Source organism: Bombina bombina, chromosome 2 (assembly GCF_027579735.1).
Source record: "Bombina bombina isolate aBomBom1 chromosome 2, aBomBom1.pri, whole genome shotgun sequence".
NCBI classification, from domain to species: Eukaryota; Metazoa; Chordata; class Amphibia; order Anura; family Bombinatoridae; genus Bombina; species Bombina bombina.
The window spans coordinates 64917479-64942137 of record NC_069500.1 but is presented as its reverse complement, the minus strand read 5'-3'; the positions used below and the strand labels follow the sequence as shown (position 1 = coordinate 64942137).

At 42.2% G+C, this 24659-nt stretch overlaps 1 protein-coding gene across 1 annotated transcript in view; it reads left to right on the top strand.

The window, feature by feature from the left end:
- The window catches only part of SMAD2 (SMAD family member 2), a gene marked incomplete in the record, with an annotated part of 302295 nt that overhangs the window by 265520 nt on the left and 12116 nt on the right, over window positions 1-24659 (top strand). The window contains 3 exon segments of the mRNA XM_053701090.1: window positions 8133-8186; window positions 9237-9449; window positions 9545-9682. Of these exon segments, the coding sequence (XP_053557065.1) occupies window positions 8133-8186; window positions 9237-9449; window positions 9545-9682 (405 nt within the window).

Below are 24659 nucleotides of genomic sequence, written 5' to 3'. Positions count from 1 at the left end.
AGTGGACATGACTTCTAAGTCTAGACTGCTATCCCTTCCATTTCAGGGAAAGATCCTGTTCGGTCCAGGATTGGACTCGATCATATCCACGGTTACAGGAGGCAAGGACGCTTTCCTACCGCAAGATAAGGTGGTTAAGCCTAAGGGTTCTTCTTTTCGTCCCTTTCTTTCGGACAAGGCCCAACGCCAACAGCCCGCCGCGAAAGCGGATTAGTCCAAGGACACTTGGAAACCAGCTCAGTCTTGGAATAGATCAAAGCAGAACAAGAAGGCTGCCGAAACAAAGTTGTCATGAAGGGGCGGCCCCCAACTGGTCTCCGGACCAAGTAGGGGGGGGGGGCAGATTATCTCTCTTCTCAGAAGCCTGGTTGCAGGATGTTCAGGACTCTTGGGTTCTGGAGGTTATTGCCCAGGGATACAGGATAGGGTTCAGATCTCATCTGCCCAGGGGCAGATTCCTTCTGTCAAACCTGTCCTCCAGACCAGAAAAGAGACGCCTTTCTTGAATGTGTGAGGGATCTCTTCCCTCGGAGTAATTGTACCGGTACCCCCAGCAGAAAGGGGTCTAGGATACTATTCAAACCTTTTCGTGGTCCCAAAGAAGGAGGGCACATTCCACTCGATTCTGGACCTAAAATGTTTAAACAATTTTCTGGCTGTTCCATCGTTAAAAATGGAAACGATCAGATCCATTCTGCTCCTAGTTCAAGAGGGTTAGTTCATGACGACAATAGACCTGAAGGATGCCTACCTTCATGTGCCAATCCACAGGGATCACTTCAGGTTCCTGATATTTGCATTCCTGGACCATGATTTCCAGTTTGTGGCCCTTTCCTTTGGTCTGCCGACAGCCCCGAGAGTCTTCACAAAGGTTCTGGGGGCGCTACTTGCAGTGGCCAGATCCAGAGGCATTGCTGTGGCGCCCTATCTGGACGACATCCTAGTCCAGGCGAAGACGTTTAGTCTTGCAGAGGATCACTTGAGGGCTCTTCTTCTTTTGCTCCAATTCCACGGTTGGAAGATGAACTCAGGAAAGAGCTCCCTGATTCCCAGCAACAGGGTGGAGTTCCTGGGAAGGATAATAGATTCTATATCCATGAGGATATTTCTCACAGATCAGCGACGCAGGAAGATTGTGTCCACCTGTCTTGCCCTTCAGTCCTCCTCCAATCCCTCGGTTGCTCAGAGTATGGAGGTGATCGGGCTCATGGTGTCCAGCATCGATGTCATCCCATTCGCCAGGTTCTACCTGAGACCTCTTCAGTTGTCCATGTTGAGACAGTGGAACGGCGATCATACAGACCTATCCCTACAAATTTCTTTTGACGATCGGACGAGGGACTCCCTCTCTTGGTGGATCCGTCCGGAACAACTATCCCAAGGGACAACCTTCCTGAGACCGTCCTGGGAGATTGTGACTACGGACTCGAGTCTGGCAGGATGGGGGGCTGTTTGGGGTGCCAGCATGGCACAGGGAAAATGGTCTCAAGAGGAGTCTCTCCTCCCGATCAATATTCTGGAACTCCGAGCGATCTACAATGCTCTGAAGGCGTGACCTCTACTGGGGTCGTTCACGTTCAACATCATCAGATTCCAGGCAGACATTACCTTGGTGGCCTACATCAACCACCAGGGGGGGACGAGAAGCTCTCTAGCAATGAGGGAGGTTTCTTGGATATTGAATTGGTCTCACAACTGCTCGCTCTCAGCAATCCACATTCTGAGTGTGGACAACTGGGAAGCGGATTTCCTCAACAGGCAATCCTTCCATCTGGGGGAATGGTCTCTCCATCTCAAGGTGTTTGGGGAGATTTCTCTCAGATGGGGGAAGCCGTAGATTGACCTCATGGCGTCCAGACTCAATTGCAAGCTACCCAGATAAGGTTTCGCGGTCCAGGGATCTCCAGGCGGAGCTGATAGATGTTTTGGCGATGCCTTCGGGTTTCAACCTAGTTTACATTTTTCCACCGTTGCCACTTCTACCTCGTGTAGTGGCCCGCATCAAGCAGGAGCAAGCGTCGGCTTTTCTTATTGCTTCGTCGTGGCCGTGGAGGAAGTGGTTTACGGATCTGGTGGGGATGTCATCTTCTCCTCAATGGAGCTTACCCTGTCGCAGGGATCTGTTGGTACAGGGTCCTTTTTTAACATCAAAATCTAGATTCTCTGAGGCTGTGTACGTGGAGATAGAACGCTTAGTTTTGGCCAAGAGAGGGTTTTCTGAGAGAGTGATTGATACTCTCGTTCAGACCAGGAAGCCGGTCACTCGTTGCATCTATCACATGGTGTGGAGGACTTGTCCTGGTGTGAGAAGCATGGATATCCTTGGCACAAGATTAAGTTATCCAGGATTCTGCCCTTTCTCCAGGGGTGGGTTGGAGAAGGGGCTTGCCGCAAGTTCCTTAAAGGGACAAGTTTCGGCATTCTGTTTTGTTACACAAGAGTCTCGCTGAGCTTCCTGATTTTCAGTCTTTTGTGTTCAGGCTCTGTCTAGAATCATCCCTGTTTAGACAGCCTGCTCCTCCCTGGAGCTTGAATTGTTTTGCAGAGGGTTGAACCTATGCACTCTATTGACATTAAGATTCTTTCCTGGAAGGATCTCTTTCTGTTGGCCATTACTTCGGCGCACAGAGTCTCTCTCTTAGTTGGCTGCTTTGCAATTTGAGCCTCCGTATTCGGTCTTTCACGCTGATAAGGCGGTTCTTCGCATTGGTTTGAGATTTCTTCCCAAGGTTGTGTCTTATGTAACATCAATCAGGAAATATTTATTCCTCATTTGTATCCTAACCTCTCTTCTCCTAAGGAGTGGTTACTTCATAATTTGGATCCTTGAAGTTTTATCTTCAGGCTACAAAGGATTTCAGACAAGCTAGTTCCCTCTTTGTGGTGTATGCAGGGAAGCGCAAGGGGCCGAAAGCCTCTTTAACTTCTTTGTCCTTTTGGTTGAGGAGCATGATTCACTTAGCCTATGAGACAGCGGGACATAATCTTCCTCAGAGGATCATGGCTCATTCGACTAGAGCGGTGCCTTCTTTTTGGGCCTTCAAGAATGAGGCCTCTATGTAGCAAGGTTTTACAGGCTGTGGTGCCCTCAGATTATGGTCCACCTTCTTTTTGCCCTCCCGTTTTTCATTCAGTGTCCTCTAGAGCTTGGGTATTTGTTCCCACATGTAATGAATGAAGCCATGGACTCTCCTCCCCTTTAGATGGAAAACATAAATTATGTTTCCTGATAATTTTATTTCCATCAAGGGGAGGAGAGTCCACGGCTCCCGCCCGTTGCTCCGGTGGGCGGACCTAAATTTAGTTTTTGTTCTTCTTGCACCATTTATACCCTGATATTTCTCCTACTGTTCCTTGTTCCCTCGGCAGAATGACTGGGGGGATGAGGGAGGTGGGGGACATATTTAAGCCTTTGGCTGGGGTGTCTTTGCCTCCTCCTGATGGCCAGGTTCTTTATTCCCACAAGTAATGAATGAAGCCGTGGACTCTCCTCCCCTCGATGGAAATAAAATTATCAGGTAAGCATAATTAGTTTTTTAGGGGTTTTTCTGCAGTTCCTTATGCTTGTTTTCTTCGTATCTTTTCTTCTTTGTGGAAGAATACGGTAGTTTGTTCCCTTTCTCTAGTAAGGGGTTTGTTTGGAGACCGACTGCTGGGCGACGGGGGTCTTCTGGAGGCTGTTGGCTCAGTCGCATCTAGTTCCTGCGGTTTCTAGCAAGACTTGTGGACTATCTGCGGGTCAGTGTCCTTGGTTCTTTTTCCTTTTTTTAAAGGTGTTCAAGGCTTCGTTTTGTTGGGTAGGGGTTTTTCAGGCTTTGTGCCCTCAGAATGGGCCGTCTCTTGTACCCTCCTGTTTTTAGCATTGTATCCTCTATAGCTTGGGTATTCCCAAAAGTAATTAATGCAGCTGTGCACTCTTTCCATTTATGAAGAAAAACTTAAATGATGCTTACCTGATCATTTTCTTTCTCTTGTAAGATGTATCGAGTCCAGGGATTCATCCATACTTGTGGGATATTCTCCTTCCTTACAGGAAGTGGCAAAGAGAGCACCCACAGCAGAGCTGTCTATATAGCTCCTCCCTTAGCTCCACCCCCCAGTCATTCTCTTTGCCTACTTTAAGTACTAGGAAGGGTAAAGTGAGTGTTGTGACAAAAATGTTAGTTTTTATTTTCTCAAGCAAAAATTTGTTATTTTAAATGGTACCGGTGTGTACTATTTACTCTCTGGCAGAAAAGGGATGAAGATTTCTGCAAGGAGTATGATGATCTTAGCACTTTGTAACTAAGATCCACTGCTGCTCACTAAGGCTGAGGAGTACAGGAAAACTTCAGTTGGGGGAACGGTTTGCATGCTAAGTTGCATTGAGGTATGTTCAGTCAATTTTTTTCTAGACAGACTGTGATAATTCTAGAAAAGGCTGACATTATCCCCATGAGGGAAGGGTAAGCTGTATTCAGACACTTAGTAGGAATCCCAGCTTGCATAAAGGGCTCATTGGTTACTGGTGACACTGATAGGAAAAACGTTTTTTTATTGAAAACATAACGTTTTTTGAGGGACTTTAAGGGGTCATTGTGGCTTATTTAAGGGTTATTAACCCACATGGCTAGTTTAGAAACACTTTGGTGTGTTTCTTTTAGGCCCCATTAACATCGAGTGAGGTGGGAGGGGTTTATTTTCGCGCCTCAGTTGCGCAGTTTCTTTTACTCAGAAGGCATCCAGCTGCTTCTCCAGAGGGTCCTGCTGTGTTCGAGCGCCTAAAATAATTTTTTCCCCCACAAATCTATCCTAAAGGGCAGGTAGGCGCCACAGCAGAGCTGTGGCAAGGTGCTGAACGTTTTTTTACCGTTTTTTGATGTTGTCAATCCGGTTTTTACATTAAGGGGTTAATCGTTTATTTGCCTGGCTGTGCAAATTTACTAAGGCTTTATGATACTACTGCAAAAATTTCGTAAAGTTTACTGCTTTTTTACACTGTTTTGCAGAGTTTGTGCATCTTTTTTTCTCTTAAAGGCACATTACCGTTTTTTTATAAGTATTATTTACTTTGAATAAAGTGTTTTCCAAGCTTGCTTGTTTCATTACTAGCCTGTTTAACATGTCTGGCATCAAGGAAAATCCTTGTTCAATGTCTTTAGAAGCCATTGTGGAACCCCCTCTTAGAATGTGTCCCACTTGTACTGATATGTCTATAAATTATAAAGAGCATATTTTAGCACTTAAAAATATAGCAATAGATGATTCTCAGACAGAAGGAAATGAGGGTTTGCCATCTAGCTCTCCCCAAGTGTCACAACCAGTAACGCCCGCACAAGTAGCGCGTCGACTTCATTTACTTTACAAGACATGGCCACAGTTATGAATACAACCCTCAGAGGTTTTATCTAAACTGCCTGGTTTACAAGGAAAGCGTGACAGCTCTGGGTTAAGAACAAATGCTGAGCCGTCTGACGCTTTAGTAGCCGTATCCGATATACCCTCACAATGTTCTGAAGTAGGGGTAAGGGATTTGTTATCTGAGGGAGAAATTTCTGATTCAGGAAAGACGCTCGGTCAGACAGATTCTGATATGACGGCCTTTAAATTTAAGCTTGAACACCTCTGCTTATTGCTCAGGGAGGTATTAGCGACTCTAGATGATTGTGACCCTATAGTGGTCCCAGAGAAATTGTGTAAAATGGACAAATACTTAGAGGTTCCTGTTTACACTGATGTTTTTCCAGTCCCTAAGAGGATTGTGAATATTGTTACTAAGGAGTGGGATAGACCAGGTATTCCGTTCTTTCCCCCTCCTGTTTTTAAGAAAATATTTCCCATATCTGACACCATGCGGGACTCGTGGCAGACAGTTCCTAAGGTGGAGGGAGCTATTTCTACTCTGGCTAAGCGTACAACTATACCTATCGAAGACAGTTGTGCTTTCAAAGATCCTATAGATAAAAAATTAGAGGGTCTCTTGAAGAACATTTTTGTTCATCAAGGTTTTCTTCAACCTATTGCGTGCATTGTTCCTGTAACTACTGCAGCTGCTTTCTGGTTCGAGGCTCTAGAACAGGCTCTTCAGATGGAGTCTCCATTAGAGGATATTATGGACAGAATTAAGGCCCTTAAGTTGGCTAATTTTCATTACAGATCTCGCTTTCCAACTGGCTAAATTAGCGGCAAAGAATTCTTACGCTGTGCAGAAGACCTACATACCATGGGAGTAATCCGCCCAGTTCCAAAAGCGGAACAAGGGCTAGGGTTGTACTCAAACCTGTTTGTGGTTCCCAAAAAAGAGGGAACTTTCAGATCAATCTTGGATCTCAAAATTCTAAACAAATTCCTCAGAGTACCATCATTCAAGATGGAGACTATTTGGACTATTCTACTGTTGATCCAGGAGGGTCAATATGACTACCGCATGTCATCGGTTCCACCGTGGACTCTGCCAATGAGACAGGACCTTCTAATCCAAGGTCCATTCACGCATCCAAATCTAATTTCTCTGCGTCTGACTGCTTGGAGATTGAACGCCTGATTCTATCAAAGCGTGGTTTCTCTGAGTCGGTCATTGATACCCTGATTCAAGCTAGAAAGCCTGTCAACAGGAAGATTTATCATAAGGTTTAACGCAAATATTTTTATTGGTGTGAATCCAAGGGTTACTCATGGAGTACGATTAGGATTCCTAGAATATTGTCTTTTCTCCAAGAAGGATTGGAGAAGGGATTATCAGCTAGTTCCTTAAAAGGACAAATATCTGCTTAGTCTATTACACAAACATCTGGCAGATGTCCCAGACGTTCAAGCATTTAGTCAGGCCTTGGTCAGGATCAAGCCTGTATTTAAACCTGTTGCTCCACCATGGAGCCTAAACTTAGTTCTTAAAGTTCTTCAAGGGGTTCCGTTTAAACCTATGCATTCCATAGATATTAAGCTTCTATCTTGGAAAGTTTTGTTTTTAGTAGCTATCTCTTCGGTTCGAAGAGTTTCTGAGTTATCTGCTTTACAGTGTGACTCACCTTACCTTGTTTTCCATGCAGATAAGGTGGTTTTGCGTACCAAACCTGGGTTTCTTCCTAAGGTTGTTTTTAATAGGAATATCAATCAGGAGATTGTTGTTCCTTCACTGTGTCCTAATCCTTCATCAAAGAAGGAACGTCTGTTGCACAATCTTGATGTGGTTCGTGCTTTAAAGTTCTACTTACAAGCAACTAAAGATTTCCGTAAAACATCTTCATTGTTTGTTGTTTATTCTGTTAAACGGAGAGGTCAAAAGGCTACGGCTACCTCTCTTTCCTTTTAGCTGAAAAGCATCATCCGTTTGGCTTATGAGACTGCTTGCCAGCAGCCTCCTGAAAGAATTACTGCTCATTCTACTAGAGCAGTGGCTTCCACATGGGCTTTTAAAATGAGGCTTCTGTTGAACAGATTGTAAATTGGCGACTTGGTCTTCGCTTCATACTTTTTCCAAATTTTTCAAATTCTATACTTTTGCTTCTTCGGAGGCTATTTTTGGGAGAAAGGTTCTACAAGCAGTGTTGCCTTCCGTTTTAAGGTACCTGTCTTGTCCCTCCCTTCATCCGTGTCCTAAAGCTTTGGTATTGGTATCCCACAAGTATGGATGAATCCATGGACTCGATACATCTTACAAGAGAAAACAAAATTTATGCTTACCTGATAAATTTATTTCTCTTGTGATGTATCGAGTCCACGGCCCGCCCTGTTTATTTAAGACAGGCAGTATATTTTTATTTAAAAAACTTCAGTCACCACTGCACCCTATAGTTTCTCCTTTTTCTTCCTAGCCTTCGGTCGAATGACTGGGGGGTGGAGCTAAGGGAGGAGCTATAGACAGCTCTGCTGTGGGTGCGCTCTTTGCCACTTCCTGTAGGGAAGGAGAATATCCCACAAGTATGGATGAATCTGTGGACTCGATACATCACAAGAGAAATAAATTTATCAGGTAAGCATAAATTACTATGACTGCACGTCCCTTCTACATATATCTATATATAATAAGATACCTGAGTTAGTCAGCCTGTTCTGTATTGTGTGTGTTTTAATTGTATTTTCGTTGTCAATTTGTGTAAATGTAGTTACAGACAACTGTGCTTGATTTAATTATTCATTTGTTTTCTATTTAGGGTCCCCAGCTGAGTTATCACCTAGTACACTTTCTCCAGTCAACCACAGTCTGGGTGAGTTAAAAGCTGAGTGAATGCTTGCTTTTGTGTTTACATTTTTAGCAACATAGTTTTGATTTAATATTATCACATTTTTACGTACATTTCCTTTTTTGCATGTATCTATAAATCTGTTTTGAATTAATCTACGCATATAGTCAAGCAATTAAAATAAAATAAAATCTGAAATACATCAGTGTGCTGTTTCAGACTCAAGGTTTTAGAGCTGCATGATCAAATGTGATGCTGTTATGTAGTGAACTTGGCTTTCAACAAGATAGTAAAGACTGTGTCCAAACAGGATTTTGAGGGAGCTCATTGATATATCAGTAATTAGTGATATATAGTGAGTATAGTCTTAGGGGTAGATTTATCAGGCAGCGAATGCTGCAATCTACCCCTAAAGTTTCAGGTCCGCCTGAAACTTAAGTTAAGAAGCAACGGTTGTAAGACCGCTGCTCCTTAACTCATCAGCCACCTCTGAGGTGGCGGACAGCAATCATCCCGATCGGATACGATCGTGATGATTGACACCCCCTGCCGAATCTGCAGGGGGGCGGCATTCGACAAGCATTTCACCAGAAATGCTTGTGCAATGTTAAATGCCGACAGCACATGTTGTCGGCATTTAGAGATATCGGGCGGACATAATCCGCCGCCGTTTGATAAATCTACCTCTTAGTCTCAAACTCCGTTGATGTGGGTTAAATAAGAATAAAAAATCAATTGACTGTCCAGAAGTTGACTTTATATATAATCCCTTTGCGTGGTTTGAACATAAAGGTATTGACATTCATTAAATATTTTTCTTAGTTCAGTTTTTTTTATGTCCCTTTAATCAATATATTCATATTTTCAACTGTTTATGGAAGTATTTTTCATTGTAATTTCTGAATCTTTGCTTTGTATCCCTTTTTTATTTTTTAACTATCATCAATTTTATGCCAGCAAAACCTGTTAATTTTTGTTTTAATCACTGTTCAATAAGTACAGTAGTAGTGGCTATGAAAGGTTAATAAGTTTCCTAAAATTTTTAAAAATTAATTTTTTTTTTGTGTTCTATAGATTTGCAACCTGTTACCTATTCTGAGCCTGCATTTTGGTGCTCAATAGCATATTATGAACTGAATCAACGAGTGGGAGAAACCTTCCATGCATCTCAGCCCTCTCTCACAGTGGATGGATTTACAGACCCATCAAACTCGGAGAGATTTTGTTTAGGTTTACTTTCAAATGTAAATCGGAATGCCACAGTGGAAATGACCAGGCGTCATATAGGTATTTGAAGAAGAAGTCTTTTTATAGATTTTATTTAATTTATGTCAGTGTATGAGATGATTGTTTATTAATTTGGTATTTTTGTCTTTTTATAGGGAGAGGAGTTCGGCTGTATTATATTGGTGGGGAAGTTTTTGCTGAGTGCCTAAGTGATAGTGCTATTTTTGTTCAAAGTCCTAATTGTAACCAGCGGTATGGCTGGCATCCAGCAACTGTTTGTAAGATTCCACCAGGTCAGTATACTGATTGATATTGTTTGTCTTTGCTTCATGTCGACATGGCCAAGTTGGGGAAACAAAATAAAAATAAAATATGTACCAGTTAGTACAAGTATTATTATTAATTTGTAGAGCACCAACAGATTATGCAACTTTAATTATTACAAGTACAAAAACAAGAACACATAAGAACACACAGCGGCACCATCAATGGAATGCAAACTTAGTTCATGCTTTTGTTAATGGAAAAGAACATAAAACATGGACATTATAGAAACCAAAAAGGTCAATTAAGTCTACCCATACTACATGTTACCTTTTCCTTAGGATAGCCTTATGCATGTCCCAGGCATACCTCAGAAGAAAAAAAATTGTTGTAGACTCTTAAAATGATGTTCCACAGTCCCCCATAATATATGGGATATATTTCCTGCCACTAGGAGGCGGTCAAGAACCCATTGTTCCTTGTTCCCTTGCCAGAATGACTGGGATATTAGGGAAGTGGGGGAGGTATTTAAGCCTTTGGCTGGGATGTCTTTGCCTCCTCCTGGTGGACAGGTTCTGAATTCCCACAAGTAAGGAATGAAGCCGTGGACTCTCCTCATACAGAAGGAAAGGAAATTATCTGGTAATAATTTTATGTTTTCTTTCATGTAATTAACAAGAGTCCATGAGCTAGTGACGTATGGGATATACATTCCTACCAGGAGGGGCAAAGTTTCCCAAACCTTAAAATGCCTATAAATACACCCCTCACCACACCCACAAATCAGTTTTTACAAACTTTGCCTCCAAGGGAGGTGGTGAAGTAAGTTTGTGCTAGATTCTACGTTGATATGCGCTCCGCAGCAAGTTGGAGCCCGGTTTTCCTCTCAGCGTGCAGTGAATGTCAGAGGGATGTGAAGAGAGTATTGCCTATTGAATGCAGTGATCTCCTTCTACGGGGTCTATTTCATAAGGTTCTCTGTTATCGGTCGTAGAGATTCATCTCTTACCTCCCTTTTCAGATCGACGATATACTCTTATATTTACCATTACCTCTACTGATTCTCGTTTCAGTACTGGGTTGGCTTTCTACAAACATGTAGATGAGTGTCCTGGGGTAAGTAAGTCTTATTTTCTGTGACACTCTAAGCTATGGTTGGGCACTTTATTTATAAAGTTCTAAATATATGTATTCAAACATTTATTTGCCTTGACTCAGAATGTTCAACTTTCCTTATTTTCAGACAGTCAGTTTCATATTTGGGATTATGCATTGAATTATCATATTTTTCTTACCTCAAAAATTTGACTTTTTTCCCTGTGGGCTGTTAGGCTCGCGGGGGCTGAAAATGCTTCATTTTATTGCGTCATTCTTGGCGCGGACTTTTTTGGCGCAAAAATTATTTTCCGTTTCCGGCGTCATACGTGTCGCCGGAAGTTGCGTCATTTTTTGACGTTATTTTGCGCCAAAAATGTCGGCGTTCCGGATGTGGCGTCATTTTTGGCGCAAAAAGCATTTAGGCGCCAAATAATGTGGGCATCTTATTTGGCGCTAAAAAATATGGGCGTCGCTTTTGTCTCCACATTATTTCAGTCTCATTTTTCATTTGCTTCTGGTTGCTAGAAGCTTGATATTTGGCATTCTTTCCCATTCCTGAAACTGTCTTATAAGGAATTTGATCTATTTTGCTTTATATGTTGTTTTTTCTCTTACATATTGCAAGATGTCTCACGTTGCATCTGAGCCAGAAGATACTACAGGAAAATCACTGCCTGCTGGATCTACCAAAGCTAAGTGTATCTGCTGTAAACTTTTGGTAGCTATTCCTCCAGCTGTTGTTTGTAATAATTGTCATGACAAACTTGTTAAAGCAGATAATATTTCCTTTAGTAATGTACCATTGCCTGTTGCAGTTCCCTCAACATCTAAGGTGCAGAATGTTCCTGATAACATAAGAGATTTTGTTTCTGAATCCATAAAGAAGGCTTTGTCTGTTATTTCTCCTTCTAGTAAACGTAAAAAGTCTTTTAAATCTTCTCTCTCTACAGATGAATTTTTAAATGAAAACCATCATTCTGATTCTTTGGACTCTTCTGGTTCAGAGGATTCTGTCTCAGAGATTGATGCTGATAAATCTTCATATTTATTTAAGATGGAATTTATTCGCTCTTTACTTAAAGAAGTACTAATTGCTTTAGAAATAGAGGATTCTAGTTCTCTTGATACTAATTCTATACGTTTGGATAAGGTTTTTAAAGCTCCTGCGGTTATTCCAGAAGTTTTTCCTGTTCCTAATGCTATTTCTGCAGTAATTTCCAAAGAATGGGATAAATTGGGTAATTCATTTACTCCTTCTAAACGTTTTAAGCAATTATATCCTGTTCCGCCTGACAGGTTAGAATTTTGGGACAAAATCCCTAAAGTTGATGGGGCTATTTCTACCCTTGCTAAACGTACTACCATTCCTACGTCAGATGGTACCTCGTTTAAGGATCCTTTAGATAGAAAAATTGAATCTTTTCTAAGAAAAGCTTATCTGTGTTCAGGTAATCTTCTTAGACCTGCTATATCATTGGCTGATGTTGCTGCAGCTTCAACTTTTTGGTTGGAAACTCTAGCGCAACAAGTAACAAATCGTGATTCTAATGATATTATTATTCTTCTCCAGCATGCTAATAATTTTATCTGTGATGCCATTTTTGATATTATTAGAGTTGATGTTAGGTTTATGTCTCTGGCTATCTTAGCCAGAAGAGCTTTATGGCTTAAGACTTGGAATGCTGATATGGCTTCTAAATCAACTCTACTTTCCATTTCTTTCCAGGGAAACAAATTATTTGGTTCTCAGTTGGATTCTATTATTTCAACTGTTACTGGTGGGAAAGGAACTTTTTTACCACAGGATAAAAAATCTAAAGGTAAAAACAGGGCTAACAATCGTTTTCGTTCCTTTCGTTTCAACAAAGAACAAAAGCCTGATCCTTCGTCCTCAGGAGCAGTTTCAGTTTGGAAACCATCTCCAGTCTGGAATAAATCCAAGCCTGCTAGAAAGGCAAAGCCTGCTTCTAAGTTCACATGAAGGTACGGCCCTCATTCCAGTTCAGCTGGTAGGGGGCAGGTTACGTTTTTTCAAAGAAATTTGGATCAATTCTGTTCACAATCTTTGGATTCAGAACATTGTTTCAGAAGGGTACAGAATTGGTTTCAAGATGAGACCTCCTGCAAAGAGATTTTTTCTTTCCCGTGTCCCAGTAAATCCAGTGAAAGCTCAAGCATTTCTGAATTGTGTTTCAGATCTAGAGTTGGCTGGAGTAATTATGCCAGTTCCAGTTCCGGAACAGGGGATGGGGTTTTATTCAAATCTCTTCATTGTACCAAAGAAGGAGAATTCCTTCAGACCAGTTCTGGATCTAAAATTATTGAATCGTTATGTAAGGATACCAACGTTCAAGATGGTAACTGTAAGGACTATATTGCCTTTTGTTCAGCAAGGGAATTATATGTCCACAATAGATTTACAGGATGCATATCTGCATATTCCGATTCATCCAGATCATTATCAGTTCCTGAGATTCTCTTTTCTAGACAAGCATTACCAATTTGTGGCTCTACCGTTTGGCCTTGCTACAGCTCCAAGAATTTTCACAAAGATTCTCGGTGCCCTTCTGTCTGTAATCAGAGAACAGGGTATTGTGGTATTTCCTTATTTGGACGATATCTTGGTACTTGCTCAGTCTTTACATTTAGCAGAGTCTCATACGAATCGACTTGTGTTGTTTCTTCAAGATCATGGTTGGAGGATCAATTTACCAAAAAGTTCTTTGATTCCTCAAACAAGGGTAACCTTTCTGGGTTTCCAGATAGATTCAGTGTCCATGACTCTGTCTTTAACAGACAAGAGACGTCTAAAATTGATTACAGCTTGTCGAAACCTTCAGTCTCAATCATTCCCTTCGGTAGCCTTATGCATGGAAATTCTAGGTCTTATGACTGCTGCATCGGACGCGATCCCCTTTGCTCGTTTTCACATGCGACCTCTTCAGCTCTGTATGCTGAACCAATGGTGCAGGGATTACACGAAGATATATCAATTAATATCTTTAAAACCGATTGTTCGACACTCTCTAACGTGGTGGACAGATCACCATCGTTTAATTCAGGGGGCTTCTTTTGTTCTTCCGACCTGGACTGTAATTTCAACAGATGCAAGTCTCACAGGTTGGGGAGCTGTGTGGGGATCTCTGACGGCACAAGGAGTTTGGGAATCTCAGGAGGTTAGATTACCGATCAATATTTTGGAACTCCGTGCAATTTTCAGAGCTCTTCAGTTTTGGCCTCTTCTGAAGAGAGAATCGTTCATTTGTTTTCAGACAGACAATGTCACAACTGTGGCATACATCAATCATCAAGGAGGGACTCACAGTCCTCTGGCTATGAAAGAAGTATCTCGAATTTTGGTTTGGGCGGAATCCAGCTCCTGTCTAATCTCTGCGGTTCATATCCCAGGTGTAGACAATTGGGAAGCGGATTATCTCAGTCGCCAAACGTTGCATCCGGGCGAATGGTCTCTTCACCCAGAGGTATTTCTTCAGATTGTTCAAATGTGGGGGCTCCCAGAGATAGATCTGATGGCCTCTCATCTAAACAAGAAACTTCCCAGGTATCTGTCCAGATCCCGGGATCCTCAGGCGGAGGCAGTGGATGCATTATCACTTCCTTGGAAGTATCATCCTGCCTATATCTTTCCGCCTCTAGTTCTTCTTCCAAGAGTAATCTCCAAGATTCTGAGGGAATGCTCGTTTGTTCTGCTAATAGCTCCGGCATGGCCTCACAGGTTTTGGTATGCGGATCTTGTCCGGATGGCATCTTGCCAACCATGGACTCTTCCGTTAAGACCAGACCTTCTGTCGCAAGGTCCTTTTTTCCATCCGGATCTGAAATCCTTAAATTTAAAGGTATGGAGATTGAACGCTTGATTCTTGGTCAAAGAGGTTTCTCTGACTCCGTGATTAATACTATGTTACAGGCTCGTAAATCTGTATCTCGAGAGATATATTATAGAGTCTGGAAGACTTATATTTCTCCAACATAGGTGTGTCCGGTCCACGGCGTCATCCTTACTTGTGGGATATTCTCTTCCCCAACAGGAAATGGCAAAGAGCCCAGCAAAGCTGGTCACATGATCCCTCCTAGGCTCCGCCTACCCCAGTCATTCTCTTTGCCGTTGTACAGGCAACATCTCCACGGAGATGGCTTAGAGTTTTTTAGTGTTTAACTGTAGTTTTTATTATTCAATCAAGAGTTTGTTATTTTAAAATAGTGCTGGTATGTACTATTTACTCAGAAACAGAAAAGAGATGAAGATTTCTGTTTATATGAGGAAAATGATTTTAGCACCGTAACTAAAATCCATGGCTGTTCCACACAGGACTGTTGAGAGCAATTAACTTCAGTTGGGGGAACAGTGTGCAGTCTCTTACTGCTTGAGGTATGACACATTCTAACAAGACGATGTAATGCTGGAAGCTGTCATTTTCCCTATGGGATCCGGTAAGCCATGTTTATTAAGATAGTAAATAAGGGCTTCACAAGGGCTTATTAAGACTGTAGACTTTTTCTGGGCTAAATCGATTCATTATTAACACATATTTAGCCTTGAGGAATCATTTATTCTGGGTATTTTGATATGATTATATCGGCAGGCACTGTTTTAGACACCTTATTCTTTAGGGGCTTTCCCTAATCATAGTCAGAGCCTCATTTTCGCGCCGGTATGGCGCACTTGTTTTTGAGGACAGCATGGCATGCAGCTGCATGTGTGTGGAGCTCTGATACATAGAAAAGTCTTTCTGAAGGCATCATTTGGTATCGTATTCCCCTTTGGGCTTGGTTGGGTCTCAGCAAAGCAGATTCCAGGGACTGTAAAGGGGTTAAATATAAAAACGGCTCCGGTTCCGTTATTTTAAGGGTTAAAGCTTCCAAATTTGGTGTGCAATACTTTTAAGGCTTTAAGACACTGTGGTGAAATTTTGGTGAATTTTGAACAATTCCTTCATACTTTTTCGCAATTGCAGTAATAAAGTGTGTTTAGTTTAAAATTTAAAGTGACAGTAACGGTTTTATTTTAAAACGTTTTTTTTTGCTTTGTTATCAAGTTTATGCCTGTTTAACATGTCTGAACTACCAGATAGATTGTGTTCTGACTGTGGGGAAACCAAGGTTCCTTCTCATTTAACTATATGTATTTTATGTCATAAAAAAATTTAGTAAAAATGATGCCCAAGATGATTCCTCAAGTGAGGGGAGTAAGCATGGTACTGCATCATCCCCTCCTTCGTCTACACCAGTCTTGCCCATACAGGAGGCCCCTAGTACATCTAGTGCGCCAATACTCCTTACTATGCAACATTTAACGGCTGTAATGGATAATTCTATCAAAAACATTTTAGCCAATATGCCCACTTATCAGCGAAAGCGCGACTGCTCTGTTTTAGAAAATTCTGTAGAGCATGAGAACGCTGATGATATGGTTTCTGAAGGGCCCCTACACCAGTCTGAGGGGGCCAGGGAGGTTTTGTCTGAGGGAGAAATTTCAGATTCAGGAAACATTTCTCAACAAGCTGAACCTGATGTGATTACTTTTAAATTTAAGTTGGAACATCTCCGCGCTCTGCTTAAGGAGGTGTTATCCAATTTGGATGATTGTGATTATCTGGTCATTCCAGAACCACTATGTAAAATGGAAAAGTTCTTAGAGGCCCCGGGGCCCCCCGAAGCTTTTCCTATATCCAAGCGGGTGGCGTACATTGTTAGTAAAGAATGGGACAGGCCCGGTATACCTTTAGTACCTCCCCCCATATTTAAAAAAAAAAAAAATTGTTTTCCTATAGTCGACCCCAGAAAGGACTGATGGCAGACAGTCCCCAAGGTCGAGGGGGCGGTTTCTACTCTACACAAGCGCGCCACTATACCCATAGAAGATAGTTGTGCTTTCCAAGATCCTATGGATAAAAAATTAGAAGGTCTGCTAAAAAAGATGTTTGTTCAGCAAGGTTCCCTTCTACAACCAATTGCATGCATTGTCCCTGTCACTGCAGCCGCGTGTTTCTAGTTTGATGAGCTAGGAAAGGCGATTATTAGTAATTCTTCTTCTTATGAGGAGATTATGGACAGAATTCGTGCTCTTAAATTGGCTAATTCTTTCACCCTAGACGCCACCTTGCAATTGGCTAGGTTAGCGGCGAAAAAATTCTGGGTTTGCTATTGTGGCGCAGAGCGCTTTGGTTAAAATCTTGGGCAGTGGATGCGTCTTCCAAGAACAAATTGCTTGACATTCCTTTCAAGGGGAAAACACTCTTTGGCCCTGACTTGAAAGAGATTATCTCTGATATCACTGGGGGCAAGGGCCACGCCCTTCCTCAGGATAGGTCTTTTCAAGACCAAAAATAAACCTAAGTTTCGTCCCTTTCGCAGAAACGGATCAGCCCCAAGGGCTACGTCCTCTAAGCAGGAAGGTAATACTTCTCAAACCAATCCAGCCTGGAGACCTATGCAAGGCTGGAACAAAGGAAAGCAGGCCAGGAAACCTGCCACTGCTACCAAGACAGCATGAAATGCGGGCCCCCGATCCGGGACCGGATCTGGTGGGGGGCAGACTCTCTCTCTTCGCTCAGGCTTGGGCAAGAGATGTTCTGGATCCTTGGGCGCTAGAAATAGTCTCCCAAGGTTATTCTCTGGAGTTCAAGGGGCTTCCTCCAAGGGGGAGGTTCCACAGGTCTCAGTTGTCTTCAGACCACATAAGAAGACAGGCATTCTTACATTGGGTAGAAGACCTGCTAAAAATGGGAGTGATTCATCCTGTTCCATTAGGAGAACAAGGGATGGGGTTCTACTCCAATCTGTTCATAGTTCCCAAAAAAGAGGGAACGTTCAGACCAATCTTCGATCTCAAGATCTTGAACAAGTTTCTCAAGGTTCCATCGTTCAAGATGGAAACCATTCGAACACTTCTTCCTTCCATCCAGGAAGGTCAATTCATGACCAAGGTGGATTTCAAGGATGCGTATCTACATATTCCTATCCACAAGGAACATCATCGGTTCCTAAGGTTTGCATTCCTGGACAAGCATTTCCAGTTCGTGGCGTTTTCTTTCGGATTAGCCACTGCTCCTAGGATTTTCTCATAGGTACTAGGGTCCCTTCTGGCGGTGCTAAGACCAAGGGGCATTGCTGTAGTACCTTACTTGGACGACATTCTGATTCGAGCGTCGTCCCTTCCTCAAGTAAAGGCTCACACGGACATTGTCCTGGCCTTTCTCAGATCTCACGGATGGAAAGTGAACGTGGAAAAGAGTTCTCTATCTCCGTCAACGAGGGTTCCCTTCTTGGGAACTATAATAGACTCCTTAGAAATGAGGATTTTTCTGACAGAAGCCAGAAAAACAAAACTTCTAGACTCTTGTCGGATACTTCATTCCGTTCCTCTTCCTTCCATAGCGCAGTGCATGGAAGTGATAGGTTTGATGGTAGCGGCAATGGACATAGTTCCTTTTGTGCGCATTCATCTAAGACCATTACAACTGTTCATGCTCAGTCAGTGGAATGGGGACTATTCAGACTTGTCTCCGAAGATACAAGTAAATCAGAGGACCAGAGACTCATTCCGTTGGTGGCTGTCCCTGGACAACCTGTCACAAGGGATGACCTTCCGCAGACCAGAGTGGGTCATTGTCACGACCGACGCCAGTCTGATGGGCTGGGGCGCGGTCTGGGGATCCCTGAAAGCTCAGGGTCTTTGGTCTCGGGTAGAATCTCTTCTACCGATAAATATTCTGGAACTGAGAGCGATATTCAATGCTCTCAAAGCTTGGCCTCAGCTAGCGAGGGCCAAGTTCATACATCAACCATCAGGGGGGAACAAGGAGTTCCCTAGCGATGGAAGAAGTGACCAAAATCATTCTATGGGCGGAGTCTCACTCCTGCCACCTGTCTGCTATCCACATCCCAGGAGTGGAAAATTGGGAAGCGGATTTTCTGAGTCGTCAGACATTGCATCCGGGGGAGTGGGAACTCCATCCGGAAATCTTTGCCCAAGTCACTCAACCGTGGGGCATTCCAGACATGGATCTGATGGCCTCTCGTCAGAACTTCAGAGTTCCTTACTACGGGTACAGATCCAGGGATCCCAAGGCGGCTCTAGTGGATGCACTAGTAGCACCTTGGACCTTCAAACTAGCTTATGTGTTCCCGCCGTTTCCTCTCATCCCCAGGCTGGTAGCCAGGATCAATCAGGAGAGGGCGTCGGTGATTTTGATAGCTCCTGCGTGGCCACGCAGGACTTGGTATGCAGATCTGGTGAATATGTCATCGGCTCCACCATGGAAGCTACCTTTGAGACGAGACCTTCTTGTTCTAGGTCCGTTCGACCCACTCCAGCTGACTGCTTGGAGATTGAACGCTTGATCTTATCAAAGCGAGGGTTCTCAGATTCTGTTATTAATACTCTTGTTCAGGCCTGAAAGCCTGTAACCAGAAAAATTACCACATAATTTGGTATATCTGTTGGTGTGAATCTGCAGGATTCCCTTGGGACAAGGTTAAGATTCCTAAGAGTCTATCCTTCCTTCGAGAAGGATTGGAAAAAGGATTATCTGCAAGTTCCTTGATGGGACAGATTTCTGCCTTGTCTGTGTTACTTCACAAAAAGCTGGCAGCTGTGCCAGATGTTCTAGCCTTTGTTCAGGCTCTGGTTAGAATCAAGCCTGTTTACAAAATTTTGACTCCTCCTTGGAGTCTCAACCTAGTTCTTTCAGTTCTTCAGGGGGTTCCGTTTGAACCCTTACATTCCGTTGATATTAAGTTATTATCTTGGAAAGTTTTGTTTTTGGTTGCAATTTCTTCTGCTAGAAGAGTTTCAGAATTATCTGCTCTGCAGTGTTCTTCTCCTTATCTGGTGTTCCATGCAGATAAGGTGGTTTTGCGTACTAAACCTGGTTTTCTTCCAAAAGTTGTTTCTAACAAAAACATTAACCAGGAGATAGTTGTGCCTTCTTTGTGTCCTAATCCAGTTTCAAAGAAGGAACGTTTGTTGCACAACTTGGATGTAGTTCGTGCTCTCAAATTTTACTTAGCAGCTACTAAGGATTTCAGACAAACTTCGTCTTTGTTTGTTGTTTATTCTGGTAAACGGAGAGGTCAAAAAAGCAACTTCTACCTCTCTCTCCTTCTGGATTAAAAGCATTATCCGATTGGCTTATGAGACTGCCGGACGGCAGCCTCCTGAAAGAATCACAGCTCACTCCACTAGGGCTGTGGCTTCCACATGGGCCTTCAAGAACGAGGCTTCTGTTGATCAGATATGTAAGGCAGCGACTTGGTCTTCACTGCACACTTTTTCTAAATTTTACAAATTTGATACTTTTGCTTCTTCTGAGGCTATTTTTGGGAGAAAGGTTTTGCAAGCCGTGGTGCCTTCCATTTAGGTGACCTGATTTGCTCCCTCCCTTCATCCGTGTCCTAAAGCTTTGGTATTGGTTCCCACAAGTAAGGATGACGCCGTGGACCGGACACACCAATGTTGGAGAAAACAGAATTTATGTTTACCTGATAAATTACTTTCTCCAACGGTGTGTCCGGTCCACGGCCCGCCCTGGTTTTTTTAATCAGGTCTGATAATTTATTTTCTTTAACTACAGTCACCACGGTAACATATGGTTTCTCCTATGCAAATATTCCTCCTTAACGTCGGTCGAATGACTGGGGTAGGCGGAGCCTAGGAGGGATCATGTGACCAGCTTTGCTGGGCTCTTTGCCATTTCCTGTTGGGGAAGAGAATATCCCACAAGTAAGGATGACGCCGTGGACCGGACACACCGTTGGAGAAAGTAATTTATCAGGTAAACATAAATTCTGTTTTCTTGGTGTCTTTCTCATCTTTTTTCTTGGCATTCTTTTAGAATACCGAGAATTTTACAGTTTCTTCAGGATGGTTTAGATAAGGGTTTGTCCGCAAGTTCTTTGAAAGGACAAATCTCCGCTCTTTCTGTTCTTTTTCACAGAAAGATTGCTATTCTTCCTGATATTCATTGTTTTGTACAAGCTTTTCTCCTCCTTGGAGTTTGAATTTGGTTCTGGGAGCTCTTCAAGCTCCTCCGTTTGAACCTATGCATTCATTGGACATTAAATTACTTTCTTGGAAAGTTTTGTTCCTTTTGGCCATCTCTTCTGCTAGAAGAGTTTCTGAATTATCTGCTCTTTCTTGTGAGTCTCCTTTTCTGATTTTTCATCAGGATAAGGCGGTGTTGCGAACTTCTTTTGAATTTTTACCTAAAGTTGTGAATTCCAACAACATTAGTAGAGAAATTGTGGTTCCTTCATTATGTCCTAATCCTAAGAATTCTAAGGAGAAATCGTTGCATTCTTTGGATGTTGTTAGAGCTTTGAAATATTATGTTGAAGCTACGAAATCTTTCCGTAAGACTTCTAGTCTATTTGTTATCTTTTCCGGTTCTAGGAAAGGCCAGAAAGCTTCTGCCATTTCTTTGGCATCTTGGTTGAAATCTTTAATTCATCTTGCCTATGTTGAGTCGGGTAAAATTCCGCCTCAGAGAATTACAGCTCATTCTACTAGGTCAGTATCTACTTCCTGGGCGTTTAGGAATGAAGCTTCGGTTGACCAGATCTGCAAAGCAGCAACTTGGTCCTCTTTGCATACTTTTACTAAATTCTACCATTTTGATGTATTTTTTTCTTCTGAAGCAGTTTTTGGTAGAAAAGTTCTTCAGGCAGCGGTTTCAGTTTGAATCTTCTGCTTATGTTTTTCGTTAAACTTTATTTTGGGTGTGGATTATTTTCAGCAGGAATTGGCTGTCTTTATTTTATCCCTCCCTCTCTAGTGACTCTTGCGTGGAAAGATCCACATCTTGGGTAGTCATTATCCCATACGTCACTAGCTCATGGACTCTTGTTAATTACATGAAAGAAAACATAATTTATGTAAGAACTTACCTGATAAATTCATTTCTTTCATATTAACAAGAGTCCATGAGGCCCACCCTTTTTTGTGGTGGTTATGATTTTTTTGTATAAAGCACAATTATTCCAATTCCTTATTTTATATGCTTCGCACTTTTTTTCTTATCACCCCACTTCTTGGCTATTCGTTAAACTGATTTGTGGGTGTGGTGAGGGGTGTATTTATAGGCATTTTAAGGTTTGGGAAACTTTGCCCCTCCTGGTAGGAATGTATATCCCATACGTCACTAGCTCATGGACTCTTGTTAATATGAAAGAAATGAATTTATCAGGTAAGTTCTTACATAAATTATGTTTTTTGGGGACAGATTTAAATTATGTGCTTAACATTTGAGACATAAGGTTAACAGTAAGAGAGCACTTTTCACTTGGTTGAGGGGTTATAGTTTTTAGTTGGGACAATACTTTGCATGGAACATTTTGCAGAGAGTTTGCCTAGCGGTTTTTAATTTTAAGCAATTCTTTGTATATTGGCATGGATTCTGATCTTATCATATAGGGACAGTTTTTAGAGAGTTTAACGGTTTTAATTTTAAGCCGTTTTCTCTCTATTTTGTGCGCTTTCAGTGACGTAGTGTATTTCTTCCCGCTCACGTGACGCCCGCACTAACGCTATTCCGGAACGGGGCTCAGTGAGTCTGGTGCGTAGGAGTTACCTCGCATCGAGAATCAGTGTTCGTTCCTTGTTTACTTCTAGTGGATCGTTAGAGGAGAAGATCAGTTTAATGGTCAGTTGAGTCTGCCTTCCTATTGCTACTGTGGTGTTTCCCTTGTACGGTAGGAACCTCAGGCATCTGAGGTGGTTTATTAGGGGTTATTTATTTTTTGTGTTTAAGATAATCAACCTCAAATTTTTATAATTTTCATATTTAATTTAATTTTGGGTTCTATTTTTCTGTGGCTGTGACTACGGTAATGGATTCAGAATTAGTAAGCAATTGTCCACAGACATCGATTGTTCTATGTTTAGAGGTTTAAATAGTCCTGCCAATGCAATTTTGTTCCTTATGCTTTCAAAAACTCTAAATTTTAAATATGTTACTCCCTTCTGAGCTAAGTGTCTCTTGCTGTGCGTAACATGCCTCAGCTTTCTCCTCAAACGTCCCAAGCCTTAATTGTGTCTCATGCTGTGTCTTCTCAACCTCCTGGGGGTGTTTATTTACCTGGTGATTTTGACCCCTCTAAATCTGCGTTGGTCAACTTTTCTCAATTGTCTGATGAGGAAAATACTTCAGTAGCTTCTGAAGATGAGATCTCAGATTCTGACTCCTTGGCTGGGAAATCTTCAGAATCTGAAGGTTAATTTTAGATCTAAGCTTGAACATCTTCTGAAGGAGATTCTATCTACTTTGGATGACACTGTTTCTTTGGTTGCTGCCAACACTAGGACGTCTTCTAAGCTGGATAGAGTTTATGATTCTCCTTCTGATGTTTTTCCTGTTCCTAGAAAAATTTCAGAAGTTATAGCACAGGGATAGGATAAGCCAGGGGTCCCATTTTCCCCTTCCCCTGTTTTTAAAAAGATGTTTCCTGTTGCTGATTCAAGACTCATGAAACATCATTCCTAAGGTAGAAGGTGCTATTTCTACTCTAGCTAAGAGAACTACCATTCCTATAGAGGATAGTTGTTCTTTTAAGAACTTATTAAGGCTTATTTAAAAAAGATGTCCATCAGGGTTTACAGTGGCAACCTGCAGCAAATATTGCCACTGTTGCGGGAGCAGCATCTTAATGGTGTGATGCCCTATCTGATCTGATTTCAGAAGAGACTACTGTAGAGCAGATCCAAGACAGGATCAAGGCTCTTAAACTGGCCAATACCTTTATCTGTGATGCCAACATGCAGGTTATTAGACTGGAAGCTAAGATATCTAGCTTCACTGTTTTAACTTGCAAAGCTCTGTGGTTAAATCTTGGTCAGCTGATGTTTCTTCAAAGGCCAAGCTTTTGGCTTTGCCCTTTAAGGGTAAAACTTTGATTGGACCTGGTCTGGTGGAGATCATTTCAGAGATTATGGGTGGAAAGTGATCTTTCATACCTAAGGACAAGAAGAATAGACCTAAGGGTCGTCTGACTTATAATTTTTGTTCCTTTCGGAATTTAAAGGGACAGAAGTCCTCAACTTCTTCTTCCAAACCAGACCAATCCAGGTCCTCTTGGAAATCCAGCCAGGCATGGAATAGGGGAAAATAAAACAAGAAGCCTTCTTCTGACTCTAAATCAGCATGAAGGATCTGCCCCCAATCTAACTTTGGATCAGGTGGGGGGCAGGCTTTCTCTTCAGGCTTAGGTACGAGATGTCCCAGATCCATGGGCTGTGGATATAATATCCCAGGGTTGCAAAATAGGATTCAAGTATCGCCCTCCAAGGGTCAGAGTTCTCCTATCAAGACTATCCTCAAACCAGGTAAAGAGGGAGGCCTTCTTAAATTGCCTAAAGGACCTATCCTCCCTGGAATTATCGTACCAGTTCCTCTAGAGGAACAGGGTCTAGGATTCTATTCAAATCTATTTCTGGTTCTCAAAAAGGAGGGAACTTTTTGACCAATCCTAGATCTCAAGTGCCTCAACAAATTCCTCAGGGTTCCGTCCTTCAAGATTGATACTATTCGTTCCATTCTTCCATTGGTTCAGGAAGGTCAGTTCATGACGACCATAGACCTGAAGGAAGCGTATTTACATGTTCCCATTCACAGGGATCATTACCAGTTCCTAAGGTTTGCCTTTCTGGACAAGCATTTCCAGTTTATTGCTCTTCCGTTTGGTCTTGCCACAGATTCCAGAGTATTTACAAAGGTTCTGGGAGCTCTTGGCAGTGATCAGATCCCAGGGAATTATGGTGGTGTTTTATCTAGACGACATTTTGGTTCAGGCGTCATCTTTGCAACTAGCAAGATCTCATACAGAGATGTTGTTGTCTTTTCCACGTTCCCACATGTGTTAAGTGATTCTCTGTCCATGAAGATTCTTCTT